The sequence below is a fragment of the Dipodomys merriami genome, unplaced genomic scaffold (assembly GCF_024711535.1).
Source record: "Dipodomys merriami isolate MVZ:Mamm:240054 unplaced genomic scaffold, mDipMer1.0.p SCAF_25, whole genome shotgun sequence".
Classification (NCBI taxonomy): domain Eukaryota; kingdom Metazoa; phylum Chordata; class Mammalia; order Rodentia; family Heteromyidae; genus Dipodomys; species Dipodomys merriami.
The window spans coordinates 14,292,780-14,307,921 of NW_027203937.1; the positions used below are offsets into that span (position 1 = coordinate 14,292,780).

General features: G+C 52.8%; 1 protein-coding gene across 1 annotated transcript in view; it reads right to left on the reverse strand.

The window, feature by feature from the left end:
- Myo7a (myosin VIIA) overlaps window positions 1-15,142 on the reverse strand; it is an 80,021-nt gene that overhangs the window by 51,453 nt on the left and 13,426 nt on the right. Inside the window, exons 3-8 of the mRNA XM_070034949.1 lie at window positions 13,698-13,811; window positions 8,866-9,018; window positions 1,916-2,100; window positions 1,343-1,464; window positions 1,119-1,261; window positions 837-950 (exon numbers count right to left, since the gene is read on the reverse strand). Coding sequence (XP_069891050.1) covers window positions 837-950; window positions 1,119-1,261; window positions 1,343-1,464; window positions 1,916-2,100; window positions 8,866-9,018; window positions 13,698-13,811 — 831 coding nt within the window. The remainder of the gene's footprint in view (window positions 1-836; window positions 951-1,118; window positions 1,262-1,342; window positions 1,465-1,915; window positions 2,101-8,865; window positions 9,019-13,697; window positions 13,812-15,142) is intronic.

Consider the following 15,142-nt stretch of genomic DNA (forward strand, 5'->3'; position numbering starts at 1 on the left):
CCCATGACTGATGAAAGAAAGAAAGAAAGAGAGAGAGAGACAAAGAAAGAGAGGAAGGAAGGAAGGAAGGAAGGAAGGAAGGAAGGAAGGAAGGAAGGAAGGAGGGAAGGAAGGGGAAGGAAAAAGAAAGAAAGAAAGAGAAAGAGAGAGACAGACAAAGAAAGAGGAAGGAAGGAAGGAAGGAAGGAAGGAAGGAAGGAAGGTAGGAAGGAAGGGAGGGAGGGAGGGAGGGGAAGGAAAAAGAAAAGAAAGAAAGGAAAGAAAGAGAAAGAGAGAGAAAGAAAGAAAGAAAGAAAGAAAGAAAGAAAGAAAGAAAGGAAAGAAAGAGAGAGAGAGAAAGAAAGAAAGGAAAGAGAAAGAAAGAAAGAAAGGAAGGAAAGAAAGAAAGGAAGGAAGGAAAGAAAGAAAGAAAGGGAAAAGAAAAGAAATGTTTCTGTAGCTAGGAACCCAGTGGCTCATGCCTAGCTCCTCAGAAGGTTGAGAATGGAAGATCTCCCTTCAAAGCCAGCCCAGGGAGGAAAGTTCAAGAGTCTGCAATTAATAAGCAAAAAATATAAATGGAGCTGTGGCTCAAATGGGAGGGCCTGAATTCAAGTCCCAGGACAAGCATGGGGAAAAAAAGAAATCTCTGTGCTGAGAATTCACTAGCGGTAAGGGAGCAGATGTGTGCCTGGTGGAGTCAGGCCTCTGGCTGGGCTGGACAGGGCAGGGGCCAGGGAAAGGTGTGTGGGAATGTTCTCACCCACCAAGCTCAAGTGGAACAGGCCATGTTGGAGAGGCTTGGAGCTGCAGGACTGCACAGAGCTGGATGACCCCTACCCCATCCCAAGCCTCACCATGGCCAAGTAGTTGTAGTCAGCAGCCTGGCCCAGGCCCAGCTTCTTCTTCTGCTCCTCGCTCATACCCTCCAGCATGCAGTAAAACACATGGTAGTTCCTCTCATCAGGGGCCTGAAGGGAGGCAAGGTGTGGGCCAGAGCACAAGCCCAGGAGGAGGACACACTAGGCCCTCACAAAGAGGTGAGGGCTGCGTGGGCCGAATAGACAGCAAGACCAAACCCAAGGTGTGGTGGTCTTCCCTACGTGTGCCCCCACCCCAAAACCAAGACTCACACCTACCTGACGACAGACTCGAGACTTCTCCAGCAGATACTGCTGGATTTTGGCCCCTTCAATGGCACCCCGCTTGTTGAAGTGGATGTCAATGTATTTCCCGAAGCGGCTGGAATTGTCATTGCGGATGGTCTTAGCATTGCCGAATGCTGCAGGGGTTAGGGGGATAGAGGTCATGGCGAAGGCCAGCCCAGGCCCAATGCCAACCTGTCCTCAGAACCTGACCCTACCTTCCAGGATTGGGGTGGCCTCCAGGACCTGCTGTTCAATCCATGAGTGCTGCCCACTGATGGCCGCCAGGAACTGCAGGATCAGCTTTGTGCTCTCCGTCTTCCCTGCTCCTGACTCTCCGCTGTGGATGGACAGAGGATGGGGCTCAGCCCACGCTGTCCCAATATGGTCTGCATCCTTAGGAGCTCAGGGCTCTGCCATACCCACAGGTAATTTCGCGCGCGCGCATGCGCGTGCACACACACACACACACACACACACATCTAAACTTACCATAGAGTGTGGCATGTATTAGATGTGCAATCAAAGCTTTTGGCCTCTTACCCTCTGCCCAAGACAAAACAGCAAACTGAGATTTCAATCGACCAGCACTTAATGGGAGGCTTCAGTAAACAAGGCCAGCCTCAAAAGCCAGCACAAAGCTTTGGCAGTATTAAGAGAGATATAAGAGATGGGAAAGGGGAGGTGATTCTCTATGTTACCACATAGAGCAGGGTTGCTGGGAGCTCCATGGCACTTCGTACAGTGGAGCCATGTCTAGTGGTACTGGCAGGTGCCAGCCGCCCCCCCACCTGATGATACAGCACTGGTCCCGGTTGTTGCGCTTCATGTTGAAGTAGCAGTTGTCAGCGATGGCAAAGATGTGGGGGGGCATCTCCCCGATCTTCTTGTTGGTATACTGGCGGATATGCTCTGACGAGTAGATGGAAAGCAGCTGGTATGGGTTCACAGCAACTAGGATGGAGCCCGTGTATGTCTGTGGGTACCAAAGACAAGGGCCTCACTACGTTCATGTGCATAGGATGCCACGCCCACTCTGCGGGAGGCCCCACCCATGCAATGAGAGGTCACGCCCACTCCATGGCTCAGAGCAGGGAAAGCAGTTACAGGAGTTAGTTACTCTTCCTTCCTCCCTCCAGCTTGCAAAGGTCAGGCAGGCCTAGCCTGCCATCGGTGATGGGTATATTGACATTTGAGGTCTGGAGAGACCAAAGATAGATGTGGCCACACAGGGAGGTGACCACGGTCTTGCCTGTCCCCATTCCTCATCCCAGGACTCCCCACCCCTAACCCCCAGCTGCTGCCACCATGCAGAGCAACTCAGCCCAGAGTGGCCATGCAGGGGAAGGGAGGCTAGGCACCACATGCCAGGAAAAGGCCTGAACCAGAGGCAAAGCAGCTTCGGGCAGAGACAACAGACTCAGCACTAGGGCCAAGAGGCAGCAGCAAGCCTAGCTCAGTTTTGGACAGCTTGAGGCAGGTAGACACGCTTGTGGGGCCCAGGATGCTCCCTCCCCAGTAAGCAGCCTCCTCCGTTGTGAGCCTCCACAGGGAGAGAAAGGAAGGAGGCTGAGGGGAGCAGCCAGGCCAAGCCAATAGCCTAGAAGCCTCACTCACCCGCCCTCCACAGTTGGTCTGAGGACACAAAGTGCCAGAGCAGAGAAAAAGGAGCTGGTCAGTGGAAAATTGGGTGATCAGGGTCCCCGTGAGCAATACCACCCATCTGGCCGAGGGCTGGGATAATTAGCTCAGGAACCCCTTGGCCACTGTCCTCAGTTTTGAAAGTTATCTGTCTTGTAGCTGGGAGCCCCAGCACTTGAACCACACCACGAGCCTTTTATTGCTTTAGCTATTTGTTTTGTCAGTCATGGGGCTTGAACTCTGGGCCTTGGCACTGTCCCTGAGCTCAAAGTGAGCACTCTACCACTTGAGCCACAGCATCACTTCTGCTTTTCTGGTGGTTAATTGGAGATTAGAGTCTCATGCATGTGAGCCACCAGTGCCCGGCTTGCTTTAGCTATTCTTCAAATACAGTCTCCCTTTTTGCCTGGGCCACAATCCTCCAATGTATACCTCCCCCAGAGCTGTGATGACAGATGAGAACCACTATGCGCAGCTCTATTGGTTGAGATAGAATCTTGCACATTTTTGCCTAGTCTCCAACTTCAGTCCTAATTTCAACCTCCTAAGTAACTAAGATGACAGGTGTGAGCCACTGCACCAGGCTCTTCGCTTCTTCCATCCCTTCCTCCCTCCCTCCCTCCTTCCCTCTTTCCCTCCTTCCCTCCCCTCCTTCTTTCCTTTCTTCTTTTTTCTTATCAGTCTGGGCGCTGTCCCTGAGCACTTTTTGCTCAAGGCTAGTGCTGTACCACTCTTGAGCCACATTGCCACTTCCAGTTTTCTGGTGGTTTATTAGAGATCAGAGTTTTATGGACTTTCCTGCCCAGGTTGGCTTCGAACCTCGATCCTCATCTCTCAGCATCCTGAGTAGCTAGGATTATAGACATGAGTCATGGGCGTCTGGCTGTTCCATTCTTTTTAACACTTGTCTAAGATGGTGATACTCATCTCTAACCTAGCAACGCCACAGGGCAGCAGGCTTCCTGCACACTGTTTATTCACCAGCCTTTTTAGGGAGCCCCATGGGAAGGTGGCCCTCGGGAGCTCAGACAGACCGCAGATGCCCCGAGAGAGGGAGGTGGTGAGCTAAGGGGTCTCCAGTGGGCATGGATGCATGAAAGGACATGACATTTGGGAGGCCTGCTGGAGAAAGGTCACATAGACAGCGTGGAGGACAAATGACAGTCATCATCTCAGACTAATGAGCCCAGACAGACAGTGACCCTGAGAGACTCAGTGACCAAGTTCAGGGCAGGGATAGCGGTAGGAAGGGACTTGAGCACGCTGAGAACCTTAAGTAGTCTTCCAGGGTGGGGCTGAACATCCTTCCACTCATGATTCTCCTCCACCCACAGCAACTCAGGCTTGACCTTGCAGAGCACTGGTGGCTCATGCCTGTGATCTTAGCTGCTCAGAAGGCTGAGATCTGAGGATCAAGGCTTGAAGCCAGCCTGAGCAGGAAAGTTTGTGACATTTTTGCCTCTAATTTACGAGAAAAAAAAAAACAAAACAGAACTGAAGGTGTGGCTCAAATATAGAACACCAGTCTTGAGTAAAAAAAATTCCAAGCAAGTAGCTAGGCACTGGTGACTCATGCCTGTAATCATAGCTACTCAGGAGGCTGAGACCTGAAGATCACAGTTTGAAGATAGCCTGGGCAGGGAAGTCCATGAGTCTCTTATCTTCAATTAAACACCAAAAAGCCAGAAGTAGAGAGGGAAAATGGGAGAGATCAAGGGATGGGGTGACATTATCCAAAAAGAAATGTACTCATTACCTCACCGCATCACCTTTATAATAACATTAAAAAAAAAACTCAAAGCCAGAAGTAGGGCTGTGGCTCAAGTGGCAGAGCACTAGCTTTGAGCACCAAAAGCTCAGGGAAAGCACCTAGACATTGAGTTCAAGCCCCAGCACCGGCACACATACACATAAAAAGCCAACCAAAAGTTCATGGCCATGAATTCAAGCCCCAATACTGGCAAAAGAAAAGTCTTGACCATATTGTCCTCTATTAGAAACCAGCCTACAGTGTCCCACAACTTTAGGACAACGTGTACATCATGTCCCCAAGCCTGGCCCCTGCTCCCCCCCACCCCAGAGCCAGGGGGTTCTTTCACATTAAACCTCCAGCACAGAGCCCCACGCTTCCTCCGCCATGTCAGACAGTGCATGTGCTGCTTGCGTCCCTTCACCCAGCGAATTCCTTCTCACCTATCTTCAGAGCCTTGCTGGGATGGCTCCTCCAAGAAGTGGGAACATCCTGTGGGACCCAGAACATCCCACCTAGGCCCTCCAGGCCATTTCCTGACTCCCACATGGTTCTGCTTCAAGACCTCTATCCTCCAGCACACAGGATGCTGAGCCATGTTTGTTGAGTGACTGACTGACTATATTAAAGGGCTGAGGGGACAGCATTAACTGCAGTCCTGAGAAACTAGTGGGGAAGGAAGCCAGATGACAGCCTGCCGGTGCCCTGAAACAACACCAACCACCATGCCACAGAAGCCTGACCCAGGATGTGGTAGTAGAAAAGGCACCCAAGAGTGTAACAACGATGCGACCATCTGTGTACAAGGAAAAGTGTGGGTGCAGAATCCCTCTGAAGTTCCACAGCAGTGGTTTTTCTCCTGGTCAGAACAACTTTCTAACTGTATAATGCACACTTGCTTAAAAATATTTCTTTTTTTTTTTTTTTTTTTTGTCGGTCGTGGGGCTTGAACTCTGGGCTTGGGCGCTGTCCCTCAGCTCTTCAGCTCAAGGCGAGTGCTCTACCACTTGAGCTACAGCGCCACTTCCGGTTTTCTGGTGGTTTATTGGAGACAGGAGTCTCACCGTCTCTCCTGCCCGGGCTGGCTTTGAACCGCGATCCTCAGATCTCAGCCTCCTGAGTAGCTAGGATTACAGGCGTGAGCCACCAGCGCCCGGCTTTAAAATATTTCTTAAAAAAGAGAACTCTTGGGCTGGGAAGATGGCTCAGTGGTAGAGCACTTGCCTTGCATGCTCGAGGCCCTGGGTTCAATTCCTCAGCACCACATAAGAAAAAAAGCCGGAAGTGGCGCTGTGTGGCTCAAGTGGTAGAGTGCTAGCCTTGAGCTGAAGAGCTAAGGGACAGCGCCCAGGCCCAGAGTTCAGGTCCCACGACTGGACCCCCCCCCAAAAAAAGAGAGAACTCTTGCAAGGCACCAGTGGCTCACGCCTGTAATCCTAGCTACCGAAGAGGCTGAGATGTAAGGATTGCAGTTCAAAGCTAGCCCAGGCAGAAAAGTCTGTGAGAGTCTTAACTCCAATTAACCACAAAAACAAACAAACAAAACAAAAAAAGTGAAACTGTGGCTCAAGTTACTCCTAGGGCTAGCCTTGAACAAGAAAGTTCAAGGACACAGCACCCATGCTAAGTTCAAGCATGTACGCATGTGTGCATGTATGTGTACGCCCACATACACAAGACCTCTGTCCTCTGAGAGGATCCTCCCCAGCAATGGGGATGACCAGGAAGACCCCTGGGCAAGACTCCAGATGCAGCTCCTCTCTGTGGACCCCAATCCTCAGAAAATCCCTGAAAGCAGGGTCATGCTCCTCCTGGCCAGATGGGAGTTCTGAGCCACCCAGTCCTGGCCAAGGAACTCATTAGATAACTGGGCGTGGGCTGAGAAGGGGCCTTGGCACCACAGCCTCAGTGCTGGTGTGTCTCCACCTGGGCTCCCCACCCCAGTAATGCACCTCCAGATGGCAGCTGGAGACTGGAAGGAGAACAGGAGGCCTGGCCTCTACCAGCAGACTCAGACTCTCTGGGCCTCCGTGCCCATTGGTCCTCTGCAGTCTTGGAATAGCCCTGAGCCCATCCAGGGCCACAAAGGGCTAATGCCCACTTGCCCAGCAGAGGCCTCCTCTCACATCTCCAGCCATGAAACCTGCTCTGTGGGAGCCTAGGACATGACACACGTGGTGGTGCCTGAGGCCGGGATCTGGGCTTCCATAAGGCCAGAGGGCTGTGATGAGAATCAATGCTATCTGTGGCTCCCCTCCCCCAGGAAGCTCCAGGCTGCCCACCCCAAGGATTCCTCCCTTGGAGGCTGGCAGGCTGTGGAGACCAAGAGAATGTGCCCTGGGTCACAGCCCTGTCACAGGCTGCCCTCCCCACACAGGCACCCACTGTGCCCATGGCAAGCCAAGGCAAGAATGGACCACAGACATCCGCAAAGGGCTCCAGGCTCTTCTCAACACTGAGAATCCTAGGTCTCCACTGTCTGGCCCTGGGTCACCTGGCAAAGGCTTACTGGGGTCTTCTTAGGACATTCCACATTCCAGGGTGTCAGGGCTGATATGGAGCCACAGAGTGGATCTGTAAGGTGCTCTCCCCACCTCTGGGGACAGGCCAGCTTAGAGGAGGCAGCTCCTGGGGCCGTCAGGGACAGTGTCCAGTTAGCTCAAGGCTAGAAGCCATAGAGGTAACCGGAGGAAATCTGGGGTGATGGGGCTGAGCTCAGGTAACTCAATCCTGAAGTGGATGTTGCCCTGGTTAGGGACAGGTGTGGTTTTCTGGACAAGACGATGGCCCTGGATATTTTGCCAAAGTCTTGCTCTAATCCTTACCCACCAAGTCACAAGAACCTGGGACTCCGCGAAACAGACCCCAGACCTCCACAGACACATGGACTCCATGAGGCTCAGGCCCAGGGACATCTGATTTGGTCTCTTCCAGGGGCCATGGCTTGAATTCCTGGCCTGCAGCCCCCAACAGGAAGGGGCTTGGGCCCTCAGCTCAGCTCCTCTCTTCCTCCCACAGGGCCCACCCCCACCCACAAGAAGATGTCAGGACAAGTGGGAACACACCTAAACAGGGTGAGTCTGAGAGTCTATAAACTTAGCCTGTGTCAGGGACCTGATCCAGGCTGATCTCTAACAAAGCTACTTACTGTCCCCCTACTTCCCTCAGTAAAGCACAACTTGCTGCGCTACACAGCCTTACGCCCCCCCCCCCCCCCATCTCATGTGTCCTGACCACAGCTGCCTTGCTTTAGCCACTGCCCAACACTCCTTCACATCAAAGAGCCGGCCACCTACCACATCCCTATACCACACACAGCAGGCCTCAGTTTCCAAGACATGGATCTTTGGGTCTCTGATAGGGGCATCCCTGTCTTCCCCAGCTCCTCCCTGGGGTCAGGCCTCAGCCCAGGGACAATGAGGGAGTGTGTGCCAGCTCCACCAGCAGCTCTAACAGGCTCCTTCAGCAGTACAACCTGTCACACTGTGCAGGCTTGGATGATGGCCACACTGCTCCCCATGACCCAACTGTGGCCACTCCCCCCACCCCCAGGGAGAGGAGGAAGAAGAGTGTTTCCAAGAACAAGAAGCTGACACTAAGGGGTTCTTCTAGAGGACGATGAGGTCCCCTGCCCTGGCCTAGAGATCTAGTCCCACTTCCTGGCTGAGGGGTGCTAGTCATGTCTACAGATGCACCCACAAGCCCTGCCCCTTCTGAGTAATGGAGAGTTCTGAGCAGGTAACAAAGAAAGAGTTTATGGGTGCTGAGGGCTCCCTGCAAAGCTCCAAGGGGACCCAGCTGGTGGCTCAGGAGGCCCCACCTGCTCCCCACATTCATGGATCCTTCCCCCTGAGCTCCTGAGTGGGGTGAGCCAGAAGTACACAGTGTATATCCACTGTGTGCATAGTATATACACCTTTGGGCCTGGAAAAACCTAGTGGGAGCCTCAGTTTCCCGGTCTGCAAAATGGGAACCAGTAGTCTAAGTGATTGGTCTGCAGGGCTCGTGTTCTGTTCTCCTCAGAGCCCATCCTCGGTATCATCTCTGCTGGGCAAAATAGGCTTTGTCTTCTGCATCTCCCCATGAAGGAAAGGGTTAACTACTCTAACATTGAGATTCGAGAAGTTCCTCCACCTTTTTCCTAAACATGCCCATTTCCTTAGGCAGCCTCCCCAAACCCAGCAGAGAGCAGCTCCTGACCTGACAGGTTCAGAGAGGCATCGAGCACCCACTGCCATATCCCAGCCCAGAGAGACCTACAGCATGGCAGCTCTGAAAGCCCTCTCTGGGGTGGCTGCAGAGCCAGCCAAGTCCCAGGGGGCAGGCAGAGTGGCAGTGGGCAGTACTCACATAGATGAGGTGGTCCCGGTAGCGAATGAGCAGATTACGCAGGATGCCGGCCTCGTTGAGGTCCCCCAGGCGGATCATGTCCTCCACACCGTGGACCGAGGTGGGGTGCATGGGCTTGATGTGCATGGCATTCTGTGGGGAGATCCAGTGTTCCTGGGGAGGCAGAGCCCATAATGTCAACAAGTGCCTCTCAGCCAGCCTGCATGCAGCACGGCAAGGGGTCTCAGAGGAGGAGCTGGGGGAGGTAGCTGCACTATCTGCCTGGGTCAGACACCAAAGGTGGGTGGAACAGGACCTTGAGGGTTGTCATTAGGGGATCAGGTTCACTCTTTGTCACTTTGCAGGACGGATGGGCTTGGCTTCAAATCCAGACTCTAGTAAACTCTGGTAACTTTGGGCCAGATGCCAGCGGTTCATGACTATAATCCTAGTTACTCAGGAGGATGAGAGCTAAGGATCTTGGTTCAAAGCCAGCCCATGCAGGAAAATTCCTTGAGATTCTTATCTCCAATTAGCTACCCAAAAAGCCAGAAGTAGAGCTGTGGCTCAAGTGGTAGAGTGCTATTCTTGAGCAAGAGAAGCTCAGGGATAGCACCTAGGCCCTGAGCTCAAGTCCCAGGACCAGCAAAATAATAAGAAGAACAACATTGGCTAATGCCACGAGCAAATCAACAGGTGTGTGTGGTGGAGAAGCTGAGCCCCCAGTCAGCACCCTTTGGAGGAGGCAGCATTTGGGCTGAAGTATGAATGAAAAAAAAAGAGAGCGACCTGTGTAAAATGTGAGGGAGAGAAAATCACCTCCAAGGACTGTGGAAACAGCACCTTCAAGACTGGTGTAGTGGGCTGGGGAGGTGGCTCAGTGGTAGAGCGCTTGCCTTGCATGCCTGAGGCCCTGGGTTCGATTCCTCAGCACCACATAAGCAAAAAGCAAAAAGCCGGAAGTGGCGCTGTGGCTCAAGTGGTAGAGCGCTAGCCTTGAGCTGAAGAGCTGAGGGACAGCGCCCAGGCCCAGAGTTCAGGCCCCACAACTGGACCCCCCCCCAAAAAAAAAAGACTGGTGTAGTGTGTCATGATCGAAGGAATGGAACAGTAGTGTTGGTGATGGGACTGACTAAATATGGTGTATTTCACAATGCTTCCTGGAGAAATGCATGAAAAATGGGCACGAGATGGAAATAGGTTTCAGCCTGCCTTACCAGCAACCTCATTCTCCCCTGCAATATTCCCTGTGGCCGCCAGGTGGCAGATGGCCACACCTATGTGCTGCAGCAGCTGATTCCCTCAGTTTACAAGCTTGGGCTTCCTGCGGGGCTGGGCATCTTGGAGCAGCCCTCCTCCCCCCTCTCCTCCAGGATCTCCAGCACCTTCTCACTTTTCCAAAAGGAAGAGTCTGACCTGTGCTCCCAGGTGTGACCACAGCCTGAGTGGAGCCCCATAGCCCTCCCATTCCCAAATGGCAAGGTCCAGGAGCCTGGAATCAGGCAGGTGGCTGACTTTGGGGGGAATAGGTAAGCTCACTGCTACCTCCCAGTTCAAGCCTACAGACATGCTGAGGCACTTTGCCTCCCCACACCAGGGCCTCCTCCAGCTCAGCTCTGCAATCACCAGATTTAAGAGACTGGCAGGGATCGGGCATCAATCCCATCCCCCACCCCACCCTCACAGAACCCCTGGCCCATCTGGTCACCCAGTCCTGCCTATCCAATCCTCTACAGGGCTAAAGAGTGGTAGGTGGGCACCCTGTGGTTCAGAATCCCATCGGTCCCTGGCCTAGCCCCTGGCTCTTAGGGCAGGGTGGCCCACGCAGATGCTCCAAGGGACCAGGACAGGACAGCAGAGACCCCAATTCCAGTCCCCCCCCCACTGCCTCTCACAGCAATGCCTGTCAGGAGCCTAGAATGCAGGCCACATCGTCCCTGAGGCACAAGGTGGCCCACCCATGAGGTCAAGGAACCTGACTTTCCAGTGCCATGTGGAACATTCCTCCTTCCATCTGGAAAATTCCCTCTGCCTGCCCCCACTCTCAGACTGAGTCCCAGACCCAGGAAACAGCTGGGCAGGCTGTCTGCCTTCCCTGCTCACCCCTACCCCTGCCTCCTGGGCTCCTCCCCGGAGACAGTTCAGCTCAGCCTCTACAGGGCCTGGGATTCTGCCCTGTTACGCTATCTTCCTGAGTCTCCAAGACAAACAAGACAAACGGTACCCCTCCTACTGGAAGTACAGGGACAGTACAGGAGGGAGTGGTTAGGAGGGAACAGTATCCAGGAATACCATCCATTGTGGCTGGCCTGCTCTGCCCTGTCTGTACAGTGCTGAGGCCTAGAAAGTACTCAGCTAGAGCTGGGGATCCATACTCAATGTGTGTTCTTCTTTGCTCCTAACACTCCATAGCAGAGAACTTCAGACCCCATTTCAGACTGATGAGTCACACTCAGAAGTAAAATGACTGGTGGGGTGTGCAGGCAGCACTCCTGAGTCTCATACAGTCAATACCTTTGTACACCGATGTTTACAGCAGTGCTGCTCACGACAGCCAAGCTAGGAAATGTGCCAGGTGCCTGTGAGCCAACGAATGGATTAAAAAAATAGCGGTACATATATATGATGGAGCATTAGTCAGCCATACAGAAGAATGAAAAATTTAATCCTAGCTACTCAGGAGACTGAAATCTGAGGATTGTGGTCCAAAGCCAGCCTAGACTGCAAAGTCTGTGAGACTCTTATCTCCAATTAAACACCAAAAAGCTGGAAGTTGAGCTGTGGTTCAAGTGATAGAGTGTCAGCCTTGAATGAAAAAACTCAGGGACGTGCCTTGGCCCTGAGTTAAGTCCCAGAGCACACATGCACCCAAACAGACAGACACACAAGGGAAATCATGTTATTTGCATGAAAATAGATGGAACTAGAAATCATGTTAAGTGAAATAAACTGGACTGAGAAAGATAAGTATCACATGCTATCATATACAGAATCTAGTTGGTTTTTTTAATGATGGAAATGAAAAACGGAATGTTTGGGGAGTAGCAGGAAAAGGTGAAAGCAAAGCATGAAGTGGAGTAGAGAATATGATTGAAGTGCTTCATACACATGTACAAAAACAGAACAATGAAGCCTGTCAAAACTTGCTTAAGGGCTGGGAACGTAGCTTAGTGGTAGAGTGTTTGCTTAACACGTATGAAGTCCTGCATTCTATTCCTCAGTACCACATAAACACAAAAAGCCAGAAGTGGCACTGTGGCTCAAGTGGTAGAGTGCTAGCCTGGGACAGTACCCAGGCCCCGAGTTCAAGCTCCAGGACTGGAAAAAAAAAAATGGTTTAAAAGGTGGGGTAAGAACAACCAAATGGGTGAATTTGACCAAAGTCGATCGTACACATGGAAATATCACAATAAAATCCCTTTATACAATTAATATATGCAAATTTAAAAAGAGGCAGAGGATGGGTACCAGTGGATCATAACTATCATCTTAGCTACTCAGAGGCCTGAAATCTGAGGGTCTCAGCTCAAAGCCAGCCTGGGCAGGAAGGTCAATGAGTGTATTATCTCTAATTAACCACCAAAATGTTGAAAGTGGAGTGTGGCTCAAACAGTAAGCCTGGTAAGCGCTTTGAGTGAAAAAAATCTAAAGGATAGCACCTAGGCCCTGAGTTCAAGCCCCAATAGTGGCTTGGGAGGGAGGGAGAAATGAAAGAGAAAAGAAAGTCCTGAAAGGACTCCCAGGGAGCCCACAGGCCAAGGTCCACACATGCCCAGCGCCTCCAGCAAGGGCCAAAGTGTAGCCCAGGAGAGGAAAGGAAGTGGGGGCTGGGAGGGGAATGCTGACAATCCAGGGACGGGGACTGTGTAGGACTGGGCTGGCCTGAGGTGGGACTTGGAGCAGGAAGGGCAAGAGGCTCCACCCGCAGTGGGACTGGCTTGGAAACGGTGGGACCCTGGCCCCATTTCTCACTGGGACCATTCATGCAGGGTTTTCCTGGGAGCTCTGTGGAAGCCACATGTGACTTTCCACGTGACCTTCCTGGTCCCCAATCTCAAATTGCTAGAAGTCTGTGGGAGGGCAGAGATAGAGTAGGCCGAAGGAGACAGGAAAGAAGGGGCCGGAAGCTCCAGGGCTCGATGCCACCGAGGAAAACTGCAGCCTCCCTACCCGCCCCCAACTATCCAGCTACCCATGACCCTCCCCCTCCGGCAGCCCCCACTCTCGGGGTGCGAGGGGACCTAGAGGATCCAGTGACACAGAGTTACGGGACACCATCTGACATGCAATATGACCCAGGTGAAACTCAAGCCTGCAGGCTCCAGTCCCTGGTCCTCAGGGCTCCTGGAGGATCATGGGCTGTCTGTGCTGCCAGCCCAACCTAGGGGCTCACTCTGTGGCCCTCTAGTCCCCACACCAGGCGGTGGGGGTGTGTGTGTGGAGAACCAGTATGGGTAACAGAGCCTGAGTCCCACAGTTACCACGGGGCTGCTGAAAGGGAAACTCACGCCCAGAGACTGAGGTTCTAATCCCACCACGTCACTTACTAGCTGTGTGGCTCATTTCCATGCCTGTTTCCCCAGGGGGTAACAAATGTGGTCCACCCTGCCTTTCACAGATGCAATAAGTATCCAAAGACAAAGCTGGGGTTGTAGGCGGTGCCAGTGCTGAGGGCTGGCCTCTGAGGACTGGATATCTTGTCCTTGGCCTCGGGACTCCTGCCTTCTTCCCCCTCCCCTAGCTAGGCCCACTGCATTCTTATTTCAGACTCTCCCTTAGAGGCCTGTCCTGGTCACCTCTTGGCTCACCTGTCCCCAGACCCCAGGCAGAGCAATGGAGGAGGGGCTACTCACGTTGTCTTCATCGTCCACCACTTGGATCTGCCCGGAGTCACACAGCTTCACCATGGCCCCGATGGGCACATCGAACTCCTGTCCTGACTTTAGGTCCAGCCATATGTAGTCTCCCTGTGGGTGAGAAGCCCAGGGGCAGATAAGCAGGAAGAAGCCCAGCACCCTCCCTCCCCACCCCTGCCCAGACTCCAGCAAAGACATGATGCAGCAGCAGCAGCAGCAGCAATGTGCAACAGGAAGCGAAAGAGAAGGGAGACAGGCACTTGCAAGGGGTCTCCTGGTGCCAGACCTGTAGGGGACGGAGGCCACGCCATGAGCTCCTCCTCCAGAGAGCCACAATCAACCTCGCTGTGTACACAGTGAGCAGCATGGTGGAGCTGGCCACGCAAGGGCACCTCCCACCCAGGCCTGCCCACAGCCCACTTCCCGAGGTGCCAGGCTGCACACGTGCACCCCAGACTGACTCCTTCAGGTTTTGCTAAAACTTGGGAAACCACATTCTCTCTGCTCTAAGGCGGGGACACGGGCACCCCAGACTCATAAACACTGCCCACTCCCTTGCGCCAGGAGCGATCCTCCTCCTGCTAGTAATGGGTTCTTCTGGAGACATTGCACTGTGCCAGGCTTGGGTAAGAAAAGCTGAACTGTGTCTTGGTTTATGGGGAGAATCCCAATACTAGGGGGGTAACTGTCACTTGTGACTCAGTAATCAATGAAGCGACTCTGTGGAAGCCATCTCAGAGCTGAAATCAGCAGGATAAGCAGCAGCCAGCCAAAGAAAGTGTAAGGAAAGATACAGGGGGTGGGGGGGGGAGTGGGGGAGTGGCATATACAAAGGCCCTGAGGCCAGAGAGAAAGCAGTAGGGGTTACTATGCGATAAGAGAAAGGAGGTCAGAAGTGGGCAGGGTCCAGGACACAAAGGTTCTTATTGGTCTTGGGGTAGAAGATTAGATTTTATTCTAATCTGAACAAAAAGTATTCTTTTAGGGGGAGGGTCCCAAACTCCCAGGAGGATGGCAAAACTTAAGACATCTTAATAAAAAAAAATGTAACAACATCAAGTAGCAGTTAGACACATCATAGTTGATTTAAAACAAAACAAAACAAAAAAACTGATTCCCCATGAGCCTGTGAGCGTGGCTCAGTGGCAGAAAACTCTGGACTGAGTCTGGAGACTGGGGTCCCAGGTCTTGCTCACTGACCCCTGAGCCTACTTCCCCATCGTCCTTTGGTGAGGGAGGGACTCAGTGAGTCACTGACCAACTCAAGACTCGGTCAGCTTCCTCCTCACATCAGCAAACACCCTGGACCCTTGCTTCATGTGAATGACAGTTAATGCGTTGGAGAGCCAGGCTTGTCCCCAAATGAAGCTTTATCCCACGCCTCCCCCGGCAAAAGTGAGAACAATGTGGGGCTCCACACTGCTATCCCACAACCCACCCAT